Source organism: Pseudoliparis swirei, chromosome 8, assembly GCF_029220125.1.
Source record: "Pseudoliparis swirei isolate HS2019 ecotype Mariana Trench chromosome 8, NWPU_hadal_v1, whole genome shotgun sequence".
In the NCBI taxonomy this organism is placed as follows: domain Eukaryota; kingdom Metazoa; phylum Chordata; class Actinopteri; order Perciformes; family Liparidae; genus Pseudoliparis; species Pseudoliparis swirei.
In genome coordinates, this window is record NC_079395.1 from 13,728,204 (window position 1) to 13,745,129 (window position 16,926).

Sequence of the window (16,926 nt, forward strand, 5' to 3'; positions counted from 1 at the left end):
CTCCACCACTCGCCTGTTTTCCACTAAGAGCCCTTGAGGCAAAGTGATCCACGTAATGTCAGACCATCCGATCTCAACTCTGGTTGGTTGGTACGATAGCGTTATCGAAATGATAGGTTATTGTAATAATTTATTTTTAATTTTAATAATTTTTCTTTAATCTCCGCATGAAACTACAAATGTATCTTGGTGAATCAAAGTATACGTTGTGTAAAGATAATAGTGCTACACAACTTGCTCACTCGTGCCAACTCCTGCATGACCACCGTATCTGTTTACAGAGTACACAGAGTTTTTACACAGCCTCTGTATTTTTCCGGAATTTGAGACCAACACAATATGTATTTCTCACAAATAATTCAGCTGCTCAATAAAGTCTTATGCAAGTTACACTTCACGGTGAGGCTTTTTTTATAACTTGAAACACTGACACCTTATTGTGTTCATTCCAGAGCCTCGTTGAGCAGCAGCAGACTCAACTGAACCAGTTTGAGTGTGCAGCCAGTCAATGTGTCAGCGAGCTGCAGAAGGCCCAGCTCCAGGTCCAATCCCTGCAGGCCAAGATCCACGAGAGCGAGGCCAACAATATGGTGTGCCTCTTCTGGAAAGTTCCGTATTTCTGGTGAATCCATATCTGATACTGAATGGCAGCCTCACAGCGTCACATTGTACCCTCTTTAGAAACTGCAGGAGAAGCTGAGTGAGATGGAGTGTGAGCTGCGTTCGATCCGCCAGGCTGCTCAGAGTCAGGAGCGAACCATTCAGGGTCTCACAGAGTCCATCAGCACCAAAGACAGTGAGGTGAGTGCTTATCTTTGTTGTCAAGCTGTGTGAGATGATACCTGTATTTGAGAGATGCTCATACACACACAACCTATGATACTTTAAGGCCCAGGATCTGTACCAGCTGATGGAAGGGCAGAACACCACTCTGTGTAAGCTGAGAGAAATGGTCCACCACAACCAGCTTGCTCAAGTTAAGGTGAGACTTGATGCACATATAGTGGCAGCGGGATCCTTCTTCATGGATAGTGAGAAACCGCGACACACTGACTTTGATCAGGTCATTCTTTAGGTGCCAGAGGGGGTCAGCGAGTATGTGATGCTTGCCCAGCTGCAGACCGAGCTGGTGGCGGTGCAAAGCTCCTTGTTCTGCCTCGGTCTGGAGCTGGAGGCCAGCCAGAGGAGTCTGAGACGGAGCCAGAGGCAAGGAGATGACCTGTCGAGGTTCAAGGACAGACTCGACTCCGATCTACAGGAGGTGCAGCAGTACAGGGAGGTCACTGAGAAGCACAACCAGGTTAGCGTGTTCGTAGATATGTGTGTGAAACAAATCTTGGTATCCGTAGGGTGCAGCATGTGTGACCTCCCGTCTGTGCCGCAGGACCTGCTCTCTGCCCTCCAGAAAACCCGCTCTGAGCTGCAGGCTAGAGAAGCGGCTCTGAAGGACGCCGAGGTGGAGAGACACACTGTGGTGCAGGAGAAAGACAGGAGCATCGCACAGCTCAAACACTCGCTGCAGGACAAGGAGCGACAGCTACAGGTGATCAATCAGTTCATACAGTCTGTTGTTGCATGCACACATTTTTTTTTTTTTCCTGGCTAAAACTCTTTGTTCCTGTAGGAGTACTCTGAGATGTTGGATTCAACAGGAAGCTCCAAACCAAGAGATTTCCTGCTGGAGAAACTTAAAGAGCGTATTAAGGACAGAGACGGAGCTCTGGAGGTAAAGGCGCCACACACATTCATATACACACCAGGGGCATTTATGAATGCCTGCTTGGTAGAAATAGCATGAGCACCCCCCCAAACTACTGTCCGATGTGTAGCAGGGTGCCATGTATGGTGTGATTTAATGCAACAGTCTTGGAAATGGAGAGAAAAGAGCTCAGTGGAGAAAGACGGTTGTGAAAACAGTTTAATGAATTATTAAGGGGTAGCAGGAGGGAACACGTCACCACTCTCTGGTGGAGTCCTGTTACAACCCCACATCAGTGGGAAAGAATGTTTCATAAATATCAGATGCTGGTGGAAATGTAAAAATTCACACCGTGACTCATTTATGAAATTCGTTTGAAAGGCGCCGGGTCTCTGAATACTGGCCACCTGCTCACCACATGATGAATATCAGCGTGGAGGGAGCCCAGAATAGCAGCAGTGTCGTTTTTCTCCCCCTCCGCCATCTGCAGCGCGCCATTGACGACAAGTTCCGCTGTGTTGAGGAGCGTGAGGGCCAAGTGAGGAGGCTTCAGCTCGCCCTCAGGGAGAAGGAGCGGGACCTGGAGAGACTCCGCTGCATTCTGTCCAACAACGAGGAGACCATCACGGTACGCTCATCACACGCAGGGCCAACATACCGGACCTGTCGGACCCGCCATCTTGTACTAATGGCATGTTCCAGTGACACAGCTTAACCCATCAAACAGGTTGTTTCTGATATGTACATGTGGTGTCAAGTTACTCTTTGTGTGGCCACACCTGTGATCGTGACCACCAGAGTCTGGACGCCCTGGTGCGGGGCAAAGAGCTGGAGCTGGAACAGGCGGCAGAGGCCTACAGGAACCTCCAGTGGCTGAAGCAGCAGAGCGAGGAGAAGGAGAGAAACACTCTGAGGGAGAAGGACACCATCATCCGCCAGCTCCAGGCAGCTCTACAGACACACAGCCTGGAGGCACAGGTAACCCTCTCTCACACACACACACACACACACACACACATTGTCATGTATTGCCTTTATTCTATTTCAACAGGTGTGTTGACACAGGCCTTCCCGGGTGAATGTCGTGTTGTGTATTGGCTCATTTGTGTGTGGGTAATTTTTTTTTTCAGGATCTCACGGCCACCCTCGTGGCCCGAGTCCAGGCCGGGCCCACTGAGGTTGTCGAGGATTTGAAAGCTCGGCTGGCACTGAAAGAAAAACTCTTCCAGGAGCTGCTCTCGGACCGCAGCCGCCAGTCCAATGAGCACCAAGCACAGGTCCAGGAAATGCTCAACACTCTGAGCTCCAAAGACCAGTACCTGCAGGTAAGCCATGTTGCTGGTATGGTCGTTGAAATGCAGTTGTGCACAACAAAAATATCTCTCTCTCTCTCTCTCTCTCTCTCTCTCTCAGGACTACGCCTACCGGCTCTCCCTTGTGATTGGCGAGCGGACTGGCCAGCTGCAGGAGCTCCGCAGACAGCTGTCATCTCGAGACCGAGAGCTGTGCGAGATGAAACGGGACAAGGAGAGGGAGATGGGAGGAGAGGCGCAGCACCTGCGGAGTCTGCTCAAAGAGAAAGAAGCCTTCATCAAGGTACCTTTTTCATTTGTTTTCCATGACTTCCTCCCTCGCTTCCTCTCCTGTAGACATGCTCTTCACAGATCTCTTTATACGGCAGGAGCTGATGCTGAGCCAGGAGGAGGCGATGCAGCCATCCTCCAAAGAGAGTGAGGCAGAGATGACGGCTCTCCACGAAGAGTTGCAGCTAGTGCTGAAGAAGGAGAGGGAGGCTCAGGTATCTTTGAGGATACTGTGACAAAAACATGAGAACAATGCTTTTTTAAAATCTTACACAGCATATCTTTGTCCCTGTAGAAGGAGCTCTCTGCTCTGCGTTCATCCTTGGCTCGCCAGCAGGACAACAAGGACAGCGCTGATCATCAAGTAGGGCGTTCATTCTCAATCACCGAGACAGTATTTGGCTATTTGTGCTGCTTAATAACATATATTTATGTTGTCTTTCTCAAGTGTGTGTTGGAGCAGCTTGTGTCCGAGTACAACAAGCTGAATGACGCCCTGAGGGTGGAGAAGAGATTATACCAAAATCTCACACACATTCAGACCAAGTGTGACAGGTAGAGAAGCTGCACACAGGTTTCCCGTGAATACAGTTTTGTTTGTTTTTTGCTCTATAACACATGTTCCTTCTCCTCAGCTCTGAGAAGATCCAGGCCCTCCACACCGAGCTAGACTCGGTTCAGGCGCTCCGCAGACAGCTGGAGGAGGTCCTGGCCAGGACCCGTAACATGGCCCTGGCGCAGGAGCGGGCAGCTAAAAAGCAGCGTGACTTTGGAGGTGGGGATGGGCAGCGTGCAGCCTGCCGGGGGGCTGCAGGGCGCACGGTCACTATTGCTCTGTCTGACCACAGCACCGCTGAGTGACACTCATCATGTGACATGGAGCTGTCTGTATCCACTGGTAGTCAGATTTATGAGCGGGAAAACACATCAAAAGTGATCGAGACAGTTCGACTTTTAAGTGTGCATCAAAATCTGACCATCAGTTTTCAGGTAGCTTCATCCGAAATAGCACAAACACTACTCACAGTAGCAGAAGCCTGTTGAAGTTAAGCTCAATGCGATGAAGTGGCAACGTGCAACCCAGTGTCTTATTTATTCATCTGTTTTCTGAGTGGTGTGAAGATGTTGTTTGTGTTGTTTCTGCACACGGCCTGCGTATCGCTCTGCAGATTGTTCTGTATTGCCAGTTCTGTGTACTGTCTCTCACCGGTGTCCCTCTTCCAGCCTTACTGTCACAGTGAAGTTTCGTCTCGTGGAGAAGCTCAAGCTCATGCCTTACAGTGGAACCATCCATCATTTGTCTTTATATCATCTGTTTGTGAACAGGAAGTGCAAATCTTACCAGGCCCCAAGATACAAATCCCAAAAGATGGCCGAGTGGTTTCCTTTAGTTCAGCTAAACCTGAGATTGCTTTCATCAAAATCAGTTATACCTGCTCTGCACTCGGTATGTTTTAGTCTGACAGATATGTACCAAACATAAGGTCAGCCGCATCGGATATGAGGTGGCTGGTGCACGCTGATTACTTTAACGTAGCATCATGGTAGTTTAGTATATGTGTTGTTTTTAGTTAGTCTGCTTGTTGAACTTAAGTTCAGGTTTGTATCAAGACAGCAGAAAAATATAATGTCGAGCAATGGTTACATTTAACATGAGAAATAATACTTGCCCATTCAATATTTATATGAGGTAGAATACATATTCTTGGGACTTGTGCTGATCTCTCATCTAGCCTCAGAGATGGAATCCTTGTCAACACTTCTTTTTGTATTTTTAATGAAAGTAATAAAAATGTGCTGGCTTTTTGTCAAAAGCACTTCTGTTTGTTGTGTTTAATGGGGAATCTGTCTAGCATCCCAAAACTGCCCCCCCCCCTTCCCCCACGTGGTCCTTGATCTACCTTCCTTGTATCCCAGAGCTCAACCCACAGTGCAGTTTATCCACCTGAACCATTCCATGTTCCTCAGCCTCCTAGTCTGTCCTGATATGCACTTTATCAAACAAGAGCACACGTTATAGATGTGTTGTAAAGTCACAGAGTTAAATATGGTCAGCTATCTGTTGATAGAATCTTCATTTATATAACTATAATGTGTCTTGCCAGACATTTCCAATCCAAATGAGTGTTTTGTCTTTATGTCCTCCCTCATGCATGATATCGTGGCACGGTGTTCATGTTCGCATGTCTGTTCTGCTGTATTAACCAGTTAGACATTCACAACTAAAATGACACATTCACAAACTGAGGGAAGCTCATGCGAGCCCTTTTAAGTGAAATACACATTAGTTTAACTGACAAATACACCCAACAACATGCACAGTTTTAAGGAGAGCCCCATCTATACTATGGCCCCGTATGAGAGTGGTGACAGTATGTGGTAGTAAAGTGTTAAACAACCCCACATTCAGTCAGTGCAGCTCACACAGCACGTTGTTCAATATATAATAACAACATTTGCTCAATGCACTTCCTGCTCTCCCACTAGCAACACAAAGACATTTCATTATTTAATTGTGAGACACTTTTTTTGGGTGGAGTCAAATTAAGTGACATTAAACTTTATCCAAATTAGTAACTAATCTCATATGTTCCAAAGATGCACTGAACAACAGTAGATCCACGCATGAAACACATCGACACACTACGTGAAACGTGTGTGTGTGTGTCTGTGTGTCTGCTGTGTGTCATAACTATGACTTATGTAAAACTATTTTCCTTTGAAATTCCTGCCAGACTCTTTTCACTGAGCCTCTGCGTCCTGCGTGTGTGTACAATATTTCAATAAAGCACAGTAAAGCTGCACACACATTTACTTTTGGCACAAATTCATCACTAAACCTTTTAAGTAAGATAATTTAAATAAATGAAGAACTATTACATTTGTCTTAGTTTCTCATGAACACACACATGCTGACTCGCCCTGGGTTGCACTGCCTTGAGTGTGTTTTTGGCTGGCAGGCAAAGTATTACATAACATTTCCCTTTGGTCCCATGACAAAGTGATTCTGGAAAGAATGGGATAGAGAGTGGAGGCCAGAGAGGGAGGGCACTAGAATAATAATAGAGGTTTGAGAAGTAAACAGAAAGCAAGTGGATGTTTTATTCGGTTGTTTTGTTTCCAGAGCTCAGCACAGACGAGGAAGGGGAGGAGGAGGAGGAGGAAGGAGACGATGAAGATGGCACCAGTGACGACTTTACGGACAGCATAGAGGAGGACGATGACAAAGTGACGGCCAGAAGTTTGGCCTCCATTCAGGTAAAGTACTTCTATTTACATTTCACTGTTGAATCCCTTCCAGCGGTTTGTAACTATAGATTTATGGACCTCTTGCTAATTTAAACCATTCACTTAATAACTAAAATGGTAGCACAATAACACGTGCCGTCTTCTGTTCAGGCGTGTGGAGCTGAGGGTGTGATCGGGCCGCTGGTGTCCCAGAGAGCTGACGTGAAGCAGCTCGAGGAAGCAAGGAAGACACTTGAAGGCCAGCTTGAGGAGATACGGTCACAGCTGGAGAGGGATGGATACTCCTCCGTGGCTCAGATGAGGTGCTCATTCGTCTCAGAGATCCTCTGGAAACATTGTGTTGTTATTGTCTAAGCTGTAGGAGAGGGGTTTAAATCTGACAGCCTCCTCATGTGTGTGTGTGTGTGTGTGTCTGACTAGGAGTGCACTGCAGAGGCTGCAGCAGGAGAACCAGACTTTGAAGGAAACCAGAGGACGAGCTGGAGCGGTGGTCCTGAGGACAAACCCAGAGAGGAATCACAGGAGCTTGAATCAGGAAGAGGAGGAGCATGTTCAGGAATCCGATAAAGAGGAGGAAACATCTCCAAAGCCGGTGGGAAAGCGAGGTCATCCGCGTGTTAGTCTGAGTGAGGAGCGCGGGAAGAGGCACTGCAAGGGTCCACACCCTCTGACGCCCCCTCGTCACACACACCGGCCGGAGACGGTAACACACTCTTCACACTCTTCACACTCTTCATTTAGAGGAATTACACTTTGAGTGACTTACAGCTGCAGCATGCAACGGTCTGTCTTAGACATTTTATGAAGCTGCTGCAAATACATTCAAGTCATTTAAACTCTTGAGGTGTTTTTAGCCAAAAACAGACAGAAGTTATTTCATTTCTGCTTCAACACATTGCAAAGCAGACTTCAGTGAATACTTTAGGAGCAGCATTGTCTCCAGGCCCCTTATATGGACGGGAGTTTTGTTCTTTTAGTCCCAAGATTGTTTATATAGGTAATGGAGTCGTCACTGCTGTGCCTGCCGTCATGTTATCAATGTGATATTAAGCATGTCAATTTAAACATTGTGGCCGACAACTAACACCGAGGTGATGAAGAGGACATATACACTACCGTTCAAAAGTTGGGGTCACCCAGACAATTTCGTGTCTTCCATGAAAACTCACTTTTATTTATCAAATGAATTGAACATTTCATAGAAAATATAGTCAAGACATTGACAAGGTTAGAAATAATGATTAATATTTGAAGTATTAATTTTGTTCTTCAAACTTCAAGCTCAAAGGAAGGCCAGTTGTATCGCTTATATCACCAGCATAACTGTTTTCAGCTGTGCTAACATAATTGCACAAGGGTTTTCTAATCAGATATTAGTCTTCTAAGGCGATTAGCAAACACAATGTACCATTAGAACACTGGAGTGATCGTTGATGGAAATGGGCCTCTATACACCTATGGAGATATTTCATTAGAAACCAGACGTTTCCACCTAGAATAGTCATTTACCACATTAACAATGTATAGTGTGTATTTTTGATTAATTTAATGTTATCTTTATTGAAAAAACAGTGCTTTTCTTTGAAAAATAAAGACATTTCTAAGTGACCCCAAACTTTTGAACGGTAGTGTACGTCTCTTGTGTATAACACGTCAGAGCTGATAAACCACGTTGCTGTCGCAGGGGGTGGAGTCCGCTGGTGACAGCAGCAAGGAGGGCGCGCTCTGGCAGGACAGAGACGAGGGTCTTCGTGAGCAGGCGGCCCGCCTGACCTCTGATCTGGCCCTGAACCAGCAGGAGAACAGAGAGCTGCTGGAGAGGCTGATGGTGTCCGAAGCCACGGTCCACGCTCAGGCTGAACAACTGAAGGATTACAGAGTTCTGCTCAGTGAGTCACTCAGGAACATCGATGAAGGACCTCAGACGTGTTCTGAGAAACATGATCCTCAATGCATTCAAGACCTTCGCGCACACGGTTCAAGTCATTTCTTACTCATGTCTCGGCAGCGGAGACGTCGGTGCAGCAGGCCAGTAAGCAGGTGCAGGTGGATCTCCAGGATCTTGGTTATGAGACTTGTGGTCGCAGTGAGAACGAAGCGGAGAGAGAAGACGCCAGCAGCCCCGGTAACAAATTCCTCTCAGACCGAAACACAAAAGTTCCCCTTTCCTGTAAAAATGCACTCGCTGATCCACATGAGTCCTGAATCAATGTGCTGCTTTATCTCTCCCTCCTTTAGAGTTTGATGACCTGGAGATGTGCACGTCGCTGTCCAATCAACAGGACTATGAGGGCGCGGACGGCAGCTGGTTCGCTGGCAGCAGTAACGCGGGTGCTTTTGAAATGGAGGACGAGTCGGCGCCTCTGCAGCATCTGGTCCAGGATCTGCGCTCGCAGCTGAGCAGCTGCCACAAGGTGATCCGCGGGCTGCAGCTGCGTGTCCGCTCCCTGTCCACCACCAGCGACTACGCCTCCAGCCTGGAGCGAACCCCACGCAAGGTACTGGAACATTTACCAGCCACTCCACGTCACTTTTGGGTTCATTATATATTCACAAAAAGGCATTTGGTCATGTTTTTTCTTGCTGTTTTACCCTCAACTTCTAGGTAAACTGGGCCTTTGAGACATCGCCGGCACCCAGCGGGGTGGAAGAGGACGAAGGCTGGATGTCTGACACCCAAGGCATTCCCTCAGGGCCCAAACCCAGCAGGGAACTGCAAGAACTGATGGCGCGAGTTGCGTCACTGGAGGCTCAACTGAAGAGCTCCAGACTGGAGGACAAAAGCCAAGCAGAGGAGGGGAAATGTGCCACCTGGCCTGGGTGAGTGAACAGAGACCGAGAAGACAGATACGCCATGGTTAAAAATAGAGGTATAGCTCATACACCTTTCTTGTGTCTAGAACAGCCCTCTATTAACACTGTGGTTCCTTTTCCGCCTCACTCCCACAGGAAGTACAACTCTCTGATCCAGGCACAAGCTCGTGAGCTGTCCCACCTCAGGCAGAGGATAAGGGAGGGGCAAGGAGTCAGCCATATCCTCACCCAGCACCTGGGCGATACCACCAAGGTACTGCAACTAAAGAACTACATCACTGAACCAAATATGATCACATTCCTACATATTACCAACGTGTGGAGACAATATTAACAATCGTAACGTCAAATCTTTTGCCGGTTATTCTCATACCTACTCAAATCCTCTCCAACGTGCAGGCCTTCGAGGAGCTGCTGCGGGCCAACGATATAGATTACTACATGGGTCAGAGCTTCAGACAGCAGTTGTCACAGAACTCTGCCCTGGCACAACGAGTGCTGGCCAAGATCAGCGGACGTAAGGAACATCTTCCCATATCTTCGTTTCACATGCTCGTGGTCCTCTGATTGTTATTTGTGGAAGTTTCCTCTCTCCTATGCTGTCTTTCTTGTTTTACTTCCAAAGGCGAGCGTGCAGAGAGCCATGATGACAAGAAAGGCCATGAGTTGCTCGCCCTTCGGTGAGTCGCTTTCTTTGAACCAACAACAACAAAGCGCCGGTTGATGGAATCACCTGCAGCACTGAGCTCTGTGGGCCGGCCTTGAAGTTATTAGTGGAGCACTCACTCTTCTGTCCTACTGATTAGTTTACTTGGTCATGTGACCTGCTGCGGCACACCAGACGGCTCCGTCTTGTAGAGGGAGACAGAAGGTTGCTGTTAATCCACACACAGGCCCCAGCTGGAATCCTTTCACCTTAAGTTGCCTTTGGTGAATGGTCTATATACTACCTGTACTGGGAGACTATTCCCACCAGCTGGGCTGAAGAAGCTCAGTGTGACTGTGTGACAGACCTTTACTGGTGTTGCCCCGTTCCATCGCTCCGTGCTCAATGGAAGACTGTTTCTGTTGGATCTATACTCAGTCACTTATTCGGGGATTTCGGCTATTTTGACATGTGCAACAGCTACTGCGATTTTTTCTTTTTTCTTAAGAAGTTAGTCTAAGAAGTCCTAAAGTGACGAGAATAGACAGCAAAGGGACTGAAGGACATCAATGACTTGGTCTTTCTGGACTGGACTGATGGCTCCCATGTGGAAATCTATGATTTCTAAGAACAGCTCCATATACAGGGACTCGCTGTGGTCTTTTTCTACGGCTCGGGGACAAGCAAGAGAGACAGCTTTTCTTAGGAGGCTGTTGGAGAGAGACAGGGAGGTCATGCTTCAGCAACTGAAACAGTAAGAGAAGTTACTTCACACAGTCAAATCTACTTTAAGACCATCAGTCCACCCACAGCAGGGTTTGGCTTAAACTCATCATAAAGAGCCATGGAGAGGCTTAAAGATTGATTTATTTACACTATATTTAATGATGTACACATTGCAACATGCATACAATGGAAAATATATGTATTTTGTTTTCCTCTCTGACCTTTGCTAACCTAGTTTCTTTATTTTCATTCTCGATTAATCTTGTAATTATTTTCTCAATTATTTTTTGATCTATACAACAAATAGTGAAAATCCCCTTATAGTTTCCCATAGACCGAGGTGACATCTTAAAATGTCTTGTTTCGTCCGACAAACGGTTTAAAAAAAAGACAGAATCTAAAACTATTCAGTAAGACAAAGGAAAGCCTCACAGTCACATTCATGGAGCTGGTGCTAGAATTGTTTTTAAATAGTTGCAGTCGTTGTTGATTTACTCAAGATAAGAAAAAGATAAGATAATCATATGCAAATTATGTAGAGCGACATAAGAACATACCGTGCATCATTTTCAGTGATTATGATATAGATTTAAGGGTGCCTTGCAGTAACGTTGTTTATTTGGTTGTAATTGACAAATCTAAACATATCATTTGAGGATAAAGAAAGAACTGCCAGGCAATGTCAAGCACATTGCTCCCGACTATAATGGCTGATTGTCTTGTGTGCACATGTAGGCTGAGCAAGGAGCTTCAGCAGAAAGATAAAATCATCGAGTCCCTCCACACCAAGCTGCAGCAGCGCCCTGAGACCCCGTCCAGCTGCCATGCCCTCTCGGAGACCACCGACCACTCAGACAGGACGTCCTTGGTGTCCGATGAGTCCAGAACCAACGAAGACTTGGAGCTGTGCTCGGATTTAGACGCCAGAGAATATCAGGAGGAGCACGGGCTGCAGCAGCCGGGTCAAGGATCAGAACAACAAGGTACAGTTTATTTCTATGTTCCACCTTTCCATATCCGGAAAGTGCCTCTTCCTTCCTCTCACTTTCCATTCCCCTCCTTTAGTCCATCCATCGATCCTTCCTCCTCATGGCTTCCTTAAGTCCTCCAGCAGCTGTCCCAACATGCATTGCTCAGCCCCTGTGGGTTTGACCAGTCAGTCCTCTCGAGGTACGGGACTCACAGATGGCTTTGACATGCAAAGTAGCCCAACATCACCTTTCCTGTTTCCTTCTCCTCCTTCATGATGTGTATGTGTCATTCTCCTCCAGCCCTTTTCAGAGAGTCCATCTCCTACTCTGTCCCCTCTGGCCCTGACGTCTGGGGTCGAGAAGTCATTTCTGACCCCCGGCCCAGGGCCCTGTCTGTGATTGCTGTTCGCCCAGAGCTGGACATGCTGTACAAACGGATGAATGAGCAGAATAGGGGTGAGGGCTTTGGCGGGGGAGGACGGGTGTGGGGGGGGGATGTGTGAACATTTTAAATAAAGACTAAACTCTCACATTATCGCCTGTGGGCAACCATCTCACGTGTAGATTCATCACATTCCTCTGTTGTCCTTTTTACACACACCTCACTCTTTACTGTGTGTGTGTGGTTCTAGGCTTTGCAGTTCCCCACGACAAGGCTCAGTTCAGTCACTCAGCGGGGGCCCACATCCAGCACAACCTCTCCGGCTACAGCCAGCAATCCCATCATGCCTTTCAACAGTACCAGCTGGGCGGCATTCCCGAAGGCCACTCGATAAAGTCTGACTCTGGTCTCGTGACCGGACGGTCTTTGTGGGACATGGAAAACATGGTGCCGCAAGTCGGTGGCTACTCTGGATCGTCAGGACACCAGCAGGGAAGCAGCCATGCAGGTGTGACTCTCTACTGTTGGGCCTGTTAGGAATCAATGGACACATTCTTCACAAGAGTTACATGATTACAACCACACTATTATGTTGATTTAAGGGGTACATTTAATAGAGGAGCACCTGCGGGAGGTTAGGATTCTCCGTCAGCGCCTAGAGGAGTCCATGAGGACCAATGATCGGCTCCGATTGCAGCTGGAAGAGAGACTGGCCTCAACCGGGCGCGGTGGAGGTATTGAACCCCTCGCTGCAACATTGCCACTGATTTCTCTATATGTGAGAAATTACAAAAAATAACTCCAATTTTCTGTCCAGGGGCACCAACAAACATCTACATTCAGGGACTGGACTCTGTCACTCAGCTGTGCAATGAGATCCGAATCCTGAATGAAGAAAACCTGGGACTGAAGTCCCGCCTGCAGGCCAGCACAGGTGCTTCATCTGAACATTTGAAGTTCTTTCCTCTGGAATAGATGCATGTTTTCCCATTTTTAACTCACCTGCTTCTCTCAGACACATGTGAGGAGGTGGTGCAGTTGCGGGAGGCGGTGTTTACAGCATGCGCCCGCCTGAAACAAGCAGAGCTGGAGGCAGAGCAGTGGAAAGAGGAGCTGAGACGACTTCAGGCTCACGCGCAGGAGCAAGGACAGCAGATCCACATATTGAGGCAGGAACGGCAGGCCAGTCAGGAGAAAACCAACAGGTGTGTGTGTGTGTGTGTGCGTGTGCGTTGAATCAAACGGCGACTGATTCCTTGATAGAAATGCAGCTCGTCTGTGTGTCCATCTCTGACTGGACTGTACTGTGTCCTCAGGCTCCAGCATGAGGTGTCTCTCCTGCAGCAGCAGCTGTGTGAGAGCAGAGAGCTCATCCACTCCCTGCAGGGGGAACTACAAGTGTACGATCAAGTGTGCTCCAGCACGAAGGCCAACAAAAGTAAGTCTGTCCGTTGTACGCTAGCTACACTAAATATACTCCATAACCAGGGCTCTCAAGTGTCACGCATTTCGGTCTTAAGTCACGCACTCCCGCCACACATCGTATTTCTCACGCTGAAAAAAACTCTCGGCTATTTAATGTTTTAAATTTGCCGCAGCTCAAACATGAGCTGGCCGCGCTGCCCTCACCATGGAGGAATCAAGCGCTCCCCTGGAGTTCTGCTGTGAGGTGCCACTTATCAGTCAATCCAAAAAAAGAAATGGGCTACACAATAGCCAATCAGAAAAAAAACGTATTTGTTGTATCTGGGTAAGATTTAATTCAGCAACCAATGAAAATAAAGCATCCTGGAATTGCGCGCGACTGATATCCGGGGGGGGGGGGGGTGATGGATGATGGATATATCACTCTTGTCTGTCTTCAAAACTTAAGAGCCCTGCATAACTTACATAAAACATGCTGGTGCCATCCAGTGGTAATATTAAGAATGGCGTCATGGTCGACTTTGAGATGGATAGGCTAAAAGCAGAATGCTCCCATTTATCCAATTCCCATTGTTTAATTTGACTTATGTCATTATAACAGATGCTGTAATTACAACATGAACTCCATTTTGTATCTCAACATACCCTCGCTGAAGAAGGAGCATGTCCAGTCCGACTCTCCGGTGATCGTGCGTGTCGTGTTCAGGCTTCCTGTGTGAGCTGCCAGGTCTCCCGGTGGAGCTGGGGGAGCTGCTCGGGGAGGTGAGGAGCCTGCGAGCTCAGCTACAAAACAGCGTCCAGGAGAACGGCGCCCTCAAACAACTGGAGCTCCACAAGCAGCTTGAGCAGAAGCTGGGTGTCGGCTCCCCTCGGACGCCCTCCCTCTCCGCCCTCACCGCCAGCCCCCAGAGGGAGAACTTCTACAGGCGACAGCTGCTGCACGGTGAGACGCCGCCGCCTTCTGGAGACGACACGACGTGAGGCTCAGTGTGCTGTGGTGGGGTTTGCTCTGTGCCCAAGCCTGGTGTGTGTGCTCCACAGACCCAGCTCCGTCTCCACCGGTCAGGGACATTGGTCTGTTTCACTGTGGATCTCCTGGTCCTCCCTACTCATACCTGGACGACAGCCATAGCACGACCAATGGTGTGATTTTAACTGCACTGCATGTTTGCTCCTCAATCCGTCTTAAATGTGTCGACTGGTTGCTCTGTAACAATAATCTCTTTTTATTGTAATGTTCCTGAACGAGTGTCGTTTTAATCACTTCTGAAGTCGCAATACAACAAATAAATACGATAACGTCATTCAAAGTCATATTCCAAATTACATTCAGCGCTTGAATCCCCAACGGACCTTCTTGAACCTCACTCCGAGCTGGAGGGGGAGGCCCCTGACGGATCATTTGCAAACCGCAACGGCCGCCACGCCATCGGTCATGTGGACGACTTCAGCGCTCTGCAGCAGCAAGTCCTGGAGGGCGGCGGCCTTGTCCAGCGCATGGAGACGACCCTGCAGGCCTTCCTCGGCCCACCGCTGCTGGAGGGCCCCCAGAGGCAGAGCAGCGGGCTGGTGAGAGCCACAAGGCCAAAGACGGACAACGAGTCATGACTATAGAGCGTGAATATCTAACCCAGGTCTGAATGCAGGTCCTGGACTATGGCTGTGTGAAGAGTCTGCTGTCCAACACCAAGACCCTGAGACAGATCCTGGAGGAGGCGATGTCCCTGCTGAAGATGTTCTGGAGAGCAGCTCTGCCCAGCACTGATCCCTCCTTCCAAAACCTTAAGAAGGTTTGACACACATTATGATTGCAAAGTATAAGCCTGGAGATACACAAGTGATGTGTTATTGTCAACAATTCCCATGAAAAGTCCAAAATCAACAATGTAGTGGTCTCTAAGTGTGTAAAACAGGTGGATATACTTTCAAAAATTACTAAAAAAGTGTAAATAGTGTATTCCTTTTGGCAACAGTCTATGCTGCACATTTAAAGTGCTAGTGTGCAGCAGTATAATGTATTAAGTTAATATTAATGAAGGAACATAACACCGGGAGCACCGTTTTCTTAACAAACAATTAAATTGAGTTATGAGATAGCCGAGCGTTGATTAAAAATGCCCCTTTGTGTGTGTGTGTGTGTGTGTGTGTGTGTGTGTGTGTGTGTGTGTGTGTGTGTAGGAGCAGTGTATGCAGGAAGAGCTCTTATCCCTGAAACTGCGTATGTCAGAGCAGGATGAGGTTCTTAAAGGGACGGTACACAGACTGAGGAGCACCAGCCGCACCAAGGAGAACATGGAGCACTTCATCGTCAACCAGCGTGAGTGATTCCGTGCATGTGTGTGTTTGAAGAAGAGAGACCATCGGAGAAACGTGCGCAAAGCAACAAGGTCAGGAACATATCCAACGGGCAGAGTGCTGTGCTTGCTGCTTCGTGCACAGCCACAAAAAGTGAAAGGAAAGAATGTAGGAAGGCTGAGTGTAAAATAAAACCAAATGAGGTATGAATGAAGAAAAAGAGAGAGTTTCTCAGCGCACAACATTGTTTGCCACTTTTTTGGAATTTCTAGAGAAATTCCAGTTTGGGGATTTGGATCGTAACAATAAATGTATGCTCGAAAACTTGAACTGACATGTGTTAATGTGATGTGCTTGTTAAAGCATGCAGCACATTACGTGTTGATATGGTAACAGTTTTGTAGTAACAATATACAAAAAAATGGTCCTTGTTTATTTTGCAGTGTCAAGGACTCGTGATGTGCTGAAGAAAGCAAGGACAAATCTAGAGGTGAGCAAATCTCACCATTATATCTAATAAATGTCATCTGCATGCGTACTCCATATGTCACAGTATTATGTGTATAAGTACTGGACGTTGTGATGTCTTTATGATGTAAGTTCATCACTTTTGGCTTCCCTGCTTCATTTGTTCCTTCGTCCTGCATTTGTTTCTCCTCTCCTCATTTGATCCCCCCAGAAGAATGAGCTGAGACTTTCCTCTCTAAGCTCCTCCTCTTCCTCTCCTTATGCTGGTAATTGTTTGACATCTTGTGTTTTTAAAAACAGGTATTTGTTGTCCCAGATGCTGTTTTTGAGTCACCCAACGGTCGTAGTTTGGGCCTACTGGTCAAAGTGTAAAAGTAAATAAGGGTGACTCTGTGGTCTGGGGCAGCTTTTACCTCCGTGTGGATTTTCTTTTGCTAACCTTGCCGACATCATTTACATCCCAGCAGCTGCGTCCTGGTTGAACTAGCTTTGTGTGACATGTCTGCTTTATAAGAGTGTTAATCAGGGAGAAATACAACATGAGAGGTCGTCACACACACAGCTCCACACACACGTAGTTGTACCACTCCTCGGCTTTTCCAATGTAAATTAAGTAAAGTCGATATAATACATTTGGTCATTGGAGCTGTGTGTGTGTGTGTGTGTGT

The 16,926-nt window shown here is 47.4% G+C and overlaps 1 protein-coding gene across 10 annotated transcripts in view; it reads left to right on the forward strand.

The window, feature by feature from the left end:
• LOC130198410 (myomegalin-like) overlaps window positions 1–16,926 on the forward strand; it is a 45,943-nt gene that overhangs the window by 25,576 nt on the left and 3,441 nt on the right. For 4 of the 10 annotated variants that reach the window (XM_056421566.1, XM_056421567.1, XM_056421568.1 and 1 more), the window contains 39 exons: window positions 453–590; window positions 682–801; window positions 890–982; window positions 1,076–1,300; window positions 1,385–1,543; window positions 1,625–1,726; window positions 2,190–2,327; window positions 2,498–2,677; window positions 2,830–3,024; window positions 3,113–3,295; window positions 3,381–3,497; window positions 3,578–3,646; window positions 3,731–3,837; window positions 3,918–4,057; window positions 6,407–6,540; window positions 6,682–6,833; window positions 6,952–7,234; window positions 8,216–8,420; window positions 8,540–8,656; window positions 8,770–9,029; window positions 9,137–9,351; window positions 9,481–9,598; window positions 9,745–9,862; window positions 9,971–10,025; window positions 11,453–11,700; window positions 11,783–11,887; window positions 11,989–12,144; window positions 12,321–12,578; window positions 12,673–12,804; window positions 12,888–13,004; window positions 13,086–13,275; window positions 13,387–13,508; window positions 14,202–14,438; window positions 14,537–14,638; window positions 14,829–15,064; window positions 15,142–15,285; window positions 15,674–15,812; window positions 16,234–16,280; window positions 16,470–16,524. In XM_056421566.1, coding sequence (XP_056277541.1) covers window positions 453–590; window positions 682–801; window positions 890–982; window positions 1,076–1,300; window positions 1,385–1,543; window positions 1,625–1,726; window positions 2,190–2,327; window positions 2,498–2,677; window positions 2,830–3,024; window positions 3,113–3,295; window positions 3,381–3,497; window positions 3,578–3,646; window positions 3,731–3,837; window positions 3,918–4,057; window positions 6,407–6,540; window positions 6,682–6,833; window positions 6,952–7,234; window positions 8,216–8,420; window positions 8,540–8,656; window positions 8,770–9,029; window positions 9,137–9,351; window positions 9,481–9,598; window positions 9,745–9,862; window positions 9,971–10,025; window positions 11,453–11,700; window positions 11,783–11,887; window positions 11,989–12,144; window positions 12,321–12,578; window positions 12,673–12,804; window positions 12,888–13,004; window positions 13,086–13,275; window positions 13,387–13,508; window positions 14,202–14,438; window positions 14,537–14,638; window positions 14,829–15,064; window positions 15,142–15,285; window positions 15,674–15,812; window positions 16,234–16,280; window positions 16,470–16,524 — 5,911 coding nt within the window. Of the gene's footprint in view, window positions 1–452; window positions 591–681; window positions 802–889; window positions 983–1,063; window positions 1,301–1,384; window positions 1,544–1,624; window positions 1,727–2,189; window positions 2,328–2,497; window positions 2,678–2,829; window positions 3,025–3,112; window positions 3,296–3,380; window positions 3,498–3,577; window positions 3,647–3,730; window positions 3,838–3,917; window positions 4,058–6,406; window positions 6,541–6,681; window positions 6,834–6,951; window positions 7,235–8,215; window positions 8,421–8,539; window positions 8,657–8,769; window positions 9,030–9,136; window positions 9,352–9,480; window positions 9,599–9,744; window positions 9,863–9,970; window positions 10,026–11,452; window positions 11,701–11,782; window positions 11,888–11,988; window positions 12,145–12,320; window positions 12,579–12,672; window positions 12,805–12,887; window positions 13,005–13,085; window positions 13,276–13,386; window positions 13,509–14,096; window positions 14,439–14,536; window positions 14,639–14,828; window positions 15,065–15,141; window positions 15,286–15,673; window positions 15,813–16,233; window positions 16,281–16,469; window positions 16,525–16,926 lie in introns of those variants that run through there. The other 6 variants (XM_056421563.1, XM_056421564.1, XM_056421565.1 and 3 more) reach the window with 6 other exon arrangements.